The 11,291-nt window shown below is 51.0% G+C and overlaps 1 protein-coding gene across 1 annotated transcript; it reads left to right on the top strand.

The window, feature by feature from the left end:
* Positions 1–84: 84 nt before the first annotated feature.
* Positions 85–9,815, top strand: DRG2 (developmentally regulated GTP binding protein 2). The gene is made up of 13 exons (XM_084216557.1): positions 85–198; positions 1,312–1,472; positions 2,317–2,406; positions 3,429–3,489; positions 4,439–4,529; positions 4,869–4,941; positions 5,081–5,171; positions 5,349–5,446; positions 6,315–6,391; positions 7,054–7,142; positions 7,897–7,955; positions 8,367–8,420; positions 8,503–9,815. Exons 1-13 carry the CDS (start codon positions 135–137, stop codon positions 8,587–8,589), a joined length of 1,095 nt encoding a protein of 364 aa, XP_084072683.1. The 5' UTR covers positions 85–134; the 3' UTR covers positions 8,590–9,815.
* Positions 9,816–11,291: the final 1,476 nt, after the last annotated feature.

Raw genomic sequence — 11,291 nt, 5'->3', positions numbered from 1 at the left:
CGGCGGCGGGCGGAACGCAGGGCGCGGGGCTCGGGGCGCGGCCGGAGCTCGCAGTGCGGCGCGGCCCGGACGCGTGACGGGGACGGACGGGCCGGGCCGGCGGCGCTTCCGGCGGGCGCGGAGCGGGGCCCGCCATGGGCATCCTAGAGAAGATCTCGGAGATCGAGAAGGAGATCGCCCGCACGCAGAAGAACAAAGGTGCGGAGGGCGGCCGGGGGCTGAGGGACCCGGGAACAGCGGGCGGGCGGGTGGGCTGGGCGTTCTGGGGGGCTGTGGGGGACGCAGGTGGTCTGTGAGTTATGGGGGGGCTGAGAGGGAAGAGGGGCCCGGGAGTGTGGAGAGTCTGGGGGTCAGGGGGGCTGCGAGCTCTGGGGGCTGGCAGAGAGTCTGGGGACTGTGGGGGCTCGGGGCTGTGGGGTCTGGGAGGGGCTCTGTGGAGAGAGGAGCCGGTCAGGGCTACGGGAGAGGCAGGATGGGGGGGGGTGTGAAACTGGGGGGGCTTTGGGGTGGATCGGGGGCGCTGGGGCAGGGTGGGGAGCAGCGTGAGCACTGGGGCTGGGGTGTGTGAGCGGGCGGGGGCTGCTCTCTTTCCTGCCCTGTGCTGCAGCCGCAGCCCCCCCGGAGCTGGCAGGGGGGGACATCTCAGCTCCTGCTGGTGCAGGAGGAGGCTCCTGGTGTTTGAGTGGTCTGGGGGCTCCCCGTGGGCTCTGCCAGAGCTGCTGCTGGGGCTGGGGGCTGTGTAAATAATAGAAATAAACCTGTAAGCTCCTGGTTTCATGCCCTTATCTGTTATAGAGTGACACAACCACCTTCCTTTTTTTCTGGTTCAGGTATAGATTCAAGTGTTTTGCTAAGAATAAGGCAGTAAAGTATTTTCACACATGTGAGCTCTGGGTCAAATGGGTCTTTAAAAGTTGACAAGAGGAGGGGAAAATAATCTGATCATTTTGGGGTGCTGAGTATGAGCAGGTGTACGGAGAGGCTGTGTCCAACAGGGGCTGCTCCCCCTGTGACCTCTCTCTCCTGAACTGGCTCCCTTCATTCCTGCACCTGCTCTCCTGCTGCCTTGCCCCTTTAACTCAGGAATTTTTTGGCTGTTTCCCTCCACTCTGACTGTGTGCAGGTCCCTGGAAGGTTTGCTCTTAGTGCCCAGGGTTGGTGATGGAGCAGCTGGGAGCAGCTCTGTGCCTGGCACTGCTTGAGATACTGACCAAGATCCATCAGCGTTTCCTTTTCAGGAAGGTTCTCACTCCCAGAAGGGAATCACCAGCAACTTTCTGCCAACCACCTGTTGGGTTTGTGTCATTGCAGCCACCGAATACCACCTGGGCCTGCTGAAGGCAAAGCTTGCAAAATACAGAGCTCAGCTGCTGGAACCTTCCAAATCCCCGGCTGCCAAGGGCGAGGGCTTCGATGTGATGAAATCAGGAGATGCCCGGGTGGCACTGATTGGATTTCCTTCCGTGGGGAAGGTCAGTCAGGGCTTGTGCTCACTGTGTCTCCAGCTCCCTGGGGTTTGCAGGGGCTGCAGAGCAGGTTTGGGATCACAAGCATGGAATGGTTTGGGTTGGCACCTTAAAGCTCCTCTGGTGGGATCCCACCTGCAGTCCTGTGCAGGGTTCTGGTGTCTCCAGTGTGAGGAGGATGTGGGACTGTTGGAGAGAGGACTGGAGAATGGAGACTGGCTGGAGAAGAGAAGGTTGTGTGGAGACCTCACAGTACCTGAAAAGGCTACAAGGGAGCTGGAAGGGGATTATCAGGGTCTGTAGTGGATGGAAAAGAAATGGGTTCACACTGAAAGAGGGGGAATTTAGGTGAGATATATTGAAGGAATTCTTCCCCATGAGGGTGGGCAGGCCCTGGCACAGGTTGCCCAGAGCAGCTGTGGCTGCCTCTGGATCCCTGGAAGTGTCCAAGGCCAGGCTGGATGGGGCTCGGAGCACCCTGGGGCAGTGGGAGGTGTTCCTGCCATGGCAGAGGTGGAATGAAATGGGCTTTGAGGTCACTTCCAACCCAAACCATTCCATGATTCTGTGATCTAGCTGCAAGTTGGAGATGGGGAAGCACTCCTTCATGTTGTGTGCTCTGCCCTGTGCAACTTGTTCTTGCCTGAAAGTTGTTCTTGCCCAGCCCCAGCAGTGCTGAGGAAAGAAAAAAACTGATTCACTTCAGTTTCATCACAGTGACACCACCTCAGTCCCTGGACCTGGAACAGCCACAACACAACTTCCACAGCCTGAGGAGCACTTTGGTGTTGCTTGTTTTGCTGAACCTTCTCCTTTTCCTGCCTGCTGATGCTGATCTCTTGCCTTTCAGTCCACGTTTCTGAGTTTAATGACCTCGACTGCCAGCGAAGCCGCGTCCTACGAGTTCACCACGCTGACCTGCATCCCAGGAGTCATAGAGGTGAGCAGGATTCTCCTCCAGCTCTGTCAGTGTGTTTGCACCAGCCACACTTGGGCTGCCACCAAGGAGCACATACATCCAAAGGTCTCCAAAGCTGAGTGTTGCTTTAAACTTTTCAGTGCTGATGCAGCACTTCCCTGAACTCTGCAGGATTGGCTGCCTGAGCAGGACTTTTGTGCTGCTCTTGGACTGACCAGAGCAATGCCACAATTCTCAACTCAATTTTGCTTAACCGCTGTCAGTGCCAGTGACCAGCTGGCTGCAAACCTTGACAGATTTGTTTTTAATGAAGCTTTACAGAGGCAATCTGTGCTGTGATCACTTTCAAAACAAAATGCAGCTCTTCCTGTCCTTGAGGGGTTTTATTAGTGGTGACCTCAGCATCCATCAGTAAAGCAAATGATAAAGGGCATCAAACTGAAAAGTGTCCAAGTGTAATGAGGAAATCTGAGTCAGGATGGAAGGGGGAGTTAAATGATGAAAGTAACTGTATTAGTGGGAAGAGGAGTTTAATGTCACACATTCAAACAGCTGTGAGCTGCAACAACAGCTGGAGAGCCAATGCCTTGCAGATCCTAGGAATGAGTGTCTCCTGGGTATTTTTACCTGCAGCACCCCTGAATAGTTTGATCTGTCACAGTCAGAGATGTGGTACTTGTTCATTACTGAGTTTTCTCATTAGACCAATAAAAGAAGGGTTGTTTTTCCTTTCCATTCCCTGAACTTGGGAGTGTGTGACTGCTGTGCTGTTTTCCTGCCCCTTTGTCCAGCTGCAGTCACAGGATGTTTTAGGGGGTCAGGATCTAATGCAAGCTGTGTGTGCTGCTGAACACAGCCCACAGCTCTGGAATTTGCCTCAGGATAGAGCCATGAGCTTTGTGCAGAGTTCCCCTGGCCTGCCAGTTCTATCCAATTCCACTCCCCACAGGATGTGAACCCCCAGCACAGATTTGGGGCTTTTGGGGCAGCTCAGGTGTCCTGCAGGAAGCTTTCAACTTTGCATCTTTCCATTTCCCTTTCAGTACAAAGGAGCCAATATTCAGCTGCTGGATCTGCCTGGAATCATCGAAGGAGCAGCTCAAGGTTGGCTCATGTCTGTGTTCATGTGGAGGAGGGATTTGCCCTCAGTAGTGCCCCTGGGTGTCTCAGATACACACAGGTTTCCTGGGCCAAGGGTTCCTGCATTGTCTTTCCAAATTTTTGAGTCCTTGATCCTATGTGAGGCACGATTCCTGTCCCTGAGCCCACAGAAGGGTCTATATGTAGCCCAAAGATGGTTTTCTGGAGGTGGGAGCCAAAGCAAGCCAGTCACTTCTCACATCCTTGCCTGAGTGTTAAGTGGCTCATCTGTTTTCTGGTACTGAGGAAATCTATAGAAAGATGCTGGAGAGGCGGAGGGAGAATTACAGCTAAACACTAACCTTGTTTGAGTAATTCCCTGAGTTCCTGCCAGTCCTCCCATGACTCCTGATTCTGGGAAGAGATGTTGGCTTTGTCTCTCTGTGTTGTCATTGTCTTCTTTGGGTGGTTGCATCTGAAAATAGCTTAGGAAGTTAGGGAGTGATGGAAGATCTGGGAAGGGACCCACAGGGATCATCCAGTCCAACTCCTGGCCCTGCACAGGACACCCCAACAATCCCACCCTGTGCCTGGTGTTGTCCAAACACTCCTGGAGCTCTGGCAGCCTTGGGGCTGTGCCCATTCCCTGGGGAGCCTGGGCAGTGCCCAAACACCCTCTGGGGAAGAACCTTTTCCTAATATCCAACCTAACCCTCCCTGGCACATCTCCAGCCATTCCCTTGGGTCACTAGAACAGAGTCTGTGTTTCCTAAGGCGCCTTCTGGCACTGATCTTCTCTTTGCTGAGCTCTCTGTGCTGCCTGGAGCTGCTGCCAGAGCTTCCAGCAGCTGACTGCAGCCAGAACAGCACTGCAGGATCTTTATCCTTGCTTTCAAGGGGCAGAAGTGCCCTATCTGTCAGAGAACTCAGCTGGTTCCTCTTGCTGATGTGCATCCCCCTCCCGTGTCCCCAGGGAAGGGCAGAGGCCGGCAGGTGATCGCTGTGGCCAGGACAGCAGACGTCGTTATCATGATGCTGGATGCCACCAAGGGCGAGGTGCAGAGGTGAGTGTGGGCTGGGCTCTGGGCTTGGAAAAGTGCCAGCTCCCTGAGGAATTGTGGAGAGCACCTGGGGAATGAGGAATTCAATTATTAAGTACCAGATGGGGGTTGTATCTCGTGAGAAGCATCCTGCTGACTGGAGTGGGTGCTCAGCTGGAGGGTCATTCATGCAGCACGGCTATCAGAGATGGGAATGTCAGCCTGGATTTCCACCACAGACTCTGACCTGCACTAGGGGCGGTTTAGGCTTGTGGCAGGGCTGTGTCAACACAAGAATCAAAAAGGGAAAGGTCTGGGTGTCACCTGGCCATGCTCAGCCTCACAGGTGCTGTGTCCCTGCAGGGCCTTGCTGGAGAAAGAACTGGAATCTGTAGGAATCCGACTGAACAAGAGCAAACCAAATATCTACTTCAAGGTGAGGCTTCCTGAGCCCCTGCAGGCCCAGCTGGTCTGCTCAAAGCTGAGCTCACTCTGTGCTGCTCCTGGTGTTGGACAGGCTGAGGGGGCTGTGGGATTTGCAGAATGTTCTTACATTGCTTTTTTACCTCGTGCAGCCCAAGAAGGGTGGAGGCATCTCCTTCAACTCCACTGTCACGTTGACTCAGTGCTCTGAGAAGCTGGTTCAGCTCATCCTCCATGAATACAGTATCCTTTCCTAAAATGGAAGACCTTTAAGCCATCAGCAGCTCATGGTTTGAGTGCTTCCTGCTGTGGGACAGCCTTGGTGTCACTTTGGTGCTGGCTGGTTGGCAGCAGGCTGTCACCAGGGAGCTCAGCCCGTGTGGTGTGTTGGGATTTGGGCCTTGACAGTGTCCACCTCAGAAATCTTCAACGCTGAGGTCCTGTTCCGAGAGGATTGTTCCCCTGATGAGTTCATTGATGTGATTGTAGGAAACAGGGTCTACATGCCATGCCTCTATGTGAGTATCCTGGGCAGCCTGGCTTCTGTCTCACCCAGCATCTCTTTTCTGTGCCTGAGGAAACGTTGAAACTTCACAGAATCATGGAACAGTTTGGGTGGAAAGGGATCTTAAAGCTCCTCTCATTCCACCCCTGCCATGGCAGGGACACTTTCCACTATTCCAGGATGCTCCAAGCCCCATCCATCCTGCCCTTGGCCACTTCCAGGGATCCAGGGGCAGCCACAGCTTCTGTGGGCAACCTGTGCCAGGGCCTCCCTGCCCTCACAGGGAAGAATATTTTCCCAATATCCCATCTAACCCTGCCCTCTCAATTTAAAGCCATTTCCCCCTTCTCCTATTACTCCATGCCCTTGTTCCTGGCTCCTAAAACAGTAACGATTTGGGGTTTAAGAGGTGGAAAACAGCTCAACAGGGAGTTTTTTATAGGCTTTGGATGTGCAGCCGTGCTGTATGTGTTTCCTGGGCCCTCTTGTGGCTGGTGCTGCCCTGGAGCAGCGGAGCTTCCAATCCTGGTGCAGGGGCTTTGCTCCCACGTGTGGAGCCTCCGACTCCCCTGCTGCCAGCTCTGTGCTTAACTTTTCACGTCTGGTCCCTTGTGTGCCACGGGTCCCTTTAGGGCTCTGTTTGTAGCCACTGGGTCTGTATAAAATCAAAGAATGTATTCCAAGTCATCCCAAAGGGACAATTTTAAAAGGCCAAAATTTATGTTCGGGCTTCTGAATTTTAATAGTTTGTTTTACTGTGAGTCTTGGCTTATCTTCTGACAAGATCTGCGTTTCTGTTTCAGGTGCTGGAGCTACCTTGCTCTTTGTACATGTTGCTGGATTGCTTTGCTAAGGGCTGTGTTGTTTTCCCTTTGGTTTAGGTTTATAACAAGATTGACCAGATATCCATGGAGGAGGTGGATCGTCTTGCTCGGAGGCCCCACAGTGTTGTCATCAGGTAGGAGCTGTCACGTTGTCTTCTCTGCTGGTCTGCCTGGTGTGGGGCTCATTTCACAGCCCTTTCTCCAGCTTCTCCCAGGAAGGGACTTCTCCCAGGGCTGCTGGGGTGAGAAGCAGTTGCTGTGCAGCTTTTCCCAGATTTCCTTCCCCCGGAGAGGCAGGCAGCTTGGTTTCTCTGTGCTGTCTGCAGGACAGAGTCAAACAATCTGGCTTGTTTCCTTGGAAATGCTGATATGTCTGCTGGGGCTTTGCTGCTTCAAAGCTGTTCACCCTCTGGAATCATGGAATGGTTTGGGTTGGAAGGGACCCTAAAGCTCATTTCATTCCACCCCCTGCCATGGGCAGGGACACCTTCCTCTAGATCAGTTTGCTCCAGGCCCCATCCAACCTAGCCTTGAACAATTCCAGGGATGGAGCATGAAACTCTCTGTACAACCTGTTCCAGTGCTTCTCCACCCCTTTAGTAGGGAATGTCTTCCTAATATCTAATCTAACCCTGCCCTCCTTCAGTTTAAGGTCATTTTACCTTGTGTTTTTCCTTTCCTTGCCTCATTAAAGACTTTCCCCTCATTCTCCAGCACTTTAATAAAGACATTTCACCTTGTTCTTCTGGATCCCTTAATCACAACAGCAGTAAAAGATGATCCTGGTGTTTTGCAGCTGTGGCATGAAGCTGAACCTGGACTACTTGCTGGAGAAGCTTTGGGAGTACCTGGCACTCACCTGCATCTACACCAAGAAACGGGGGCGTAAGTGACCCCAGACAGGCTGCCAGCAGGGCTGGTGCCTTGGAAATGCTGGAATTGCACCCTCCCTAATCATCTTTCAGCTCTTGGGAAGTGCTTCCTGCCATGTGTGGATCCCACCATGGCCTTCCTGTGGTGTTTTACAAGAGCTGAATTTTCATAAGTCTTTGCAGGATATAAGGGAATAAAGTGTGCAAGTTCACAGCTTTTTCCTTGTTATGCACACTGTGATGAACAAGTTTCCTGTTCCTGCTGCAAGAAATTTGGTGTTTCCCATGCCCTTGGAGGTGCCTTTGATCCTCCTTTTGCTTTATAACCCACTTGCAGCTGCTTCCAGTGATGAAGGCACATCTATAACTTGCTCTGTTTGGTTGTGAGCAGCTGAACTGGGGTGGATGTGAGGAGATGAAGGAATTTTCCGAGCTTGTTGAGCTCTGAAATCTTGGGGATTTTGGTTTTTCCTTGAGCAGGTGTGTTTTGACTTGGGTGCTTTTGTTTCTCTTAAGTCAAGGGTTTGGGATGGAGTCATTTCAGGTGGGTTGTGGGGAAGCTGCTGACTGTGTGGAGTGGGTAATGGCACTTGTGGGTGGTGGAGAGCTGATTTGATGCTTTTAGGTACTGGATCCCTGTTCTGTCTGGGAGCAGGAAGGAGGGATTTGGGAGTAGTTAGCACAAGGTGATGTGAGATGGTGTCAGCATTTTAGAACACACTTGATAGAAATCCAATGCTTTTTCCCCCCCTTCTGCTTCTCCACAGAGAGACCAGACTTTACAGATGCCATTATTCTACGGAAAGGGGCCTCTGTGGAACATGTGGTAATTTTTCTGCATCTTTTACATTTCCCTGTGTGCAGAAGGCAGTTCCTCCTGGACCTGCTGTGATTTGTGCTCCATAAAGCTCAGGACCTGTCAGTGTTTGGTTGTGCTTCTCCTTTTGTTGCCTTTTATCTGCCTCAGGTTTCTTTCACAGCTGCTGTAAAAGGTTTAAACAGTAATTATTTAATGCAGCCCAGTGAAAAAGCACATGGAAACAATGGCATGGGGCTTTGTGTGAGTGATGATTCCTTTGTCAGTTCTGTAAGGTTTCAACTGCTTTTAACTAGCTCATAAAGCCTTTATTGTAAATTCTGGCATAGACTTGAATTTCTGTTAATTCCTGGGTATTGAAAAAGTTGTTTGCAAAGTGGGAAATGTAAATACTTCAACTTCTGCCTGTCTGTCTTGCAGTGCCATCGGATTCACAGATCATTAGCCAGCCAGTTCAAATATGCCTTGGTGTGGGTAAGTGTTGGACAGCAACTGGAATCCCTGTCTTCAGGTGTCTCTGGTCTTCTAACCCTTCTCCTCTTTTTTTGCTTCAAAGGGGACAAGCACAAAGTACAGCCCTCAAAGAGTGGGCTTAACCCATATGATGGAGCATGAAGATGTCATTCAGATCGTAAAGAAGTAACTGCTGGTGCCTGGCCTTGCCTTTAATCACTGCAATTGGAACTGACCATGTAAAAACAAAACAAAACACACCAAAAAAAAGAAAAAAGAAAAAAAAAAAAAAAGAAAGGAAAAAGGGAGATGTGTTCCAGAGCCAAGAAAGCTTCTGTGAAGCTCCTTCTCTTGGAAGAAGGCAGAAAATGAGGCTACTGTGCTTGCAGGTGGGGATGGGGAAGATGGGTTTCCAACTGGCAGCATTTCAGGCCAAGTGATGTTTCTTAAAAATTTAAAGGGAGCCAGTTCTTCTAGGGCACAGTTCCACAGCCAGCAGTGTCCTGCCCCTTGTGGGGTTTGCCCATGAATCCATGTGCATTCCCAGTGGGAAGTGTTTGGGTCTGTGTGTAAAAATCTGGCCCTGTGCTTTAGGCTGAGAGAACATTGCTGATGCTTTGCTGCTTATCCATTCACTTAATTTAAGCATTGATCTGAAGCGGAATCAGAGTTCTCCCTCCCCTGCTCGCTGGACACGTCTCTGCAGCTGAGACAACCCCAATTTTTAATAGTCCCACCTCAATTAACATTAAAACCTGGCACTCTGTGCCTCCCCATAGCCTTGCAGTGGGGTTTGTAGGACATCCTGGTACTGAGAGATGAGAAATTAAACTGGCAATGGTTAATTAGCCTGGCCAGATTGCAGTGGGGTATGATCCAAGAGCTGTAGTCTGGGGTGAGGATTCGCTTCTGGCACCTCACTCATTGAGGAGCTGCCTTGGGAGCTTCCTCCTTTGTTGGGCAGGAGTTGTCCTGCCCTTCAGTCCCCCAGGTGGAGGTCTCATCAACCATGTCCCTAAATTCCAGTTGCAGCTCTTAGGAGCTCAAGGTACCACCCCATGCCGTGAGTTTTACCCCAGCCCTGTTAAACATTGCTTGTCTGGATATTGTTCATCAAAAATCTGGGATTTTTGTAATCATGCTTTTCCATTGAATACTGTTGCTAAACAATTCAGAGTGCCTGATAGAGGACAGCTCTTGCCTTCTGGGATCAAGAGCTGCCAATAGCTTTTATTTTCTTTCATTGGAAAAGGGTTTGGTCTGACGTGGATGCAGAACTGTGAGGACAGGTGTGACACCTGTCTGAGCAGGGTTCCTCCCCTCCTCCCTGCTCCTCCCCACCCCTCACAACCTGATTGAGCAGAAATGGAAGGATTATTTTATTTGAGAAAATAAAGAGTTGTTATTTCATGTGAATGGAGGGTAGATGGCTTGGTTTGTTCCCTAACTCTCTTTTTTACCTTCAGCCACCTGAGAAATCCTGGATGCTGTCACAGGAGATTTAGGGGCAATAGAAGGTAAAGTGGCTGCTAGAGACTGGTGATGGGAGATAAACAGATACTATACACAGTGCCCAAGCTAAGAAGGTGACTTTGAACTCTGTAAGTTCCCTTCCCCGTTCCTGGCTTTGTTCACAGCTGGAGTGCAGAGGAAATCCTGACCACGGAGGCAGCGAGTGGAGAACGAGCTCCAAATGATCCCCATTATCCCTGCCTGGCAGTGGAAAGCTGGCCCTTCCCGGTGTGAGCTGGGTGGGATGCTGTTCCAGCACATTAACTCACCCTTCCCATTTCACATGAAGGTCACACAGGCAGTGTTGCCCTCACAAAGACTAATTTTGGTTTCATTTTGTCCCTGAGTTTCTGACTTTTCCATCCAGATCCTGCAGCCTGCCAAGCCTTGGCACGGAGCCGGGCAACCAGGACTGCTGACAGGGCTTCATGCTCAGCCCAGGTAGTGCTGGGAGCAGGGGGTGCTTGGTGTGAGCCTGAAATGCACAGTGTTACTTGCTAAAACCTGTCCTTGAATAGCTGCTGCTACCTCAGTGTGGGTTTCAAATTGATTTTGGCATATCATTGTTAAAACCCCCTCTGCCTAATTAGCTTCATTTAGGAAAATGGGCATTTTATCCTCTTCAAAATGAACAGATACATGATTAAAATTGGAATGGGGATGAAGTAAAAATAGTTAAGCTAGAAGAAGCCAACTTCTTTTTTCAGAGAGAGTAGCTTTTTTGGCAGCAAGTTTATAGCTGCATTTGAAAATGCACCATTTAATTGCAGTATCCTTCTTCCAGGAGCTTCCCTAATTGTTCTGCACTTATGTTAAAAGCAGCAAACGTTGCACTTCCTGCTGGAGTGAGTTTGCCTCCAAGAGATCTCCCAGTCCTGAAAAGACAAGATCCAAAGGGCAAGGGGGAGATCTGCTGCAGCATTAGGGTTGTACTGGGGCCTCCTGGGGTTCATGGAATTTGCAGCATTTCAGTATTTAAAGGGGCTTGTAAAAAAGGTTGAGGGACTTTTCACAAGGGCAGGTACTGACAGGAAAGTGGGAATGGTTTTAAAGTGAAAGGGCTGATGCAGATGAGGTGTTAGGAGGAAATTCTTCCCAGTGAGGGTGGTGAGGCCCTGGCACAGGCTGCCCAGGGAAGCTGTGGGTGCCTTATCCCTGGAAGTGTCCCAGGCCAGGGCTTGGAGCAACCTGGGATAGTGGAGGGTGTCCCTGCCCATGGCAGGCATGGAATGAGATGAGCTTTGAGCTCCCTGCCAACACAAACCATTCTGGGATTGTATGCAGTGACCAGAGCCCCTCACTGGGGAGCTGCTGGAGGGAAATGTGGTCAGATTCTCCTTGTTTGTTGGGAGGAGGGCTCTCCAGGAGGGTGGGTGCAGG

This window comes from Fringilla coelebs (genome assembly GCF_963513975.1).
Source record: "Fringilla coelebs genome assembly, chromosome: 16".
NCBI lineage: Eukaryota > Metazoa > Chordata > Aves > Passeriformes > Fringillidae > Fringilla > Fringilla coelebs.
This window is presented reverse-complemented; position numbering and strand designations above follow the sequence as displayed.

Coding starts and splice junctions, on each gene's coding strand:
- DRG2 (XM_084216557.1), top strand. CDS start 135: ATGGGCATCCTAGAGAAGATCTCGGAGATCGAGAAGGAGATCGCCCGC. Junction 3,490..4,438: donor CATCGAAGGAGCAGCTCAAG/GTTGGCTCATGT, acceptor CCGTGTCCCCAG/GGAAGGGCAGAGGCCGGCAG. Junction 5,172..5,348: donor GCTCATCCTCCATGAATACA/GTATCCTTTCCT, acceptor TGTCCACCTCAG/AAATCTTCAACGCTGAGGTC.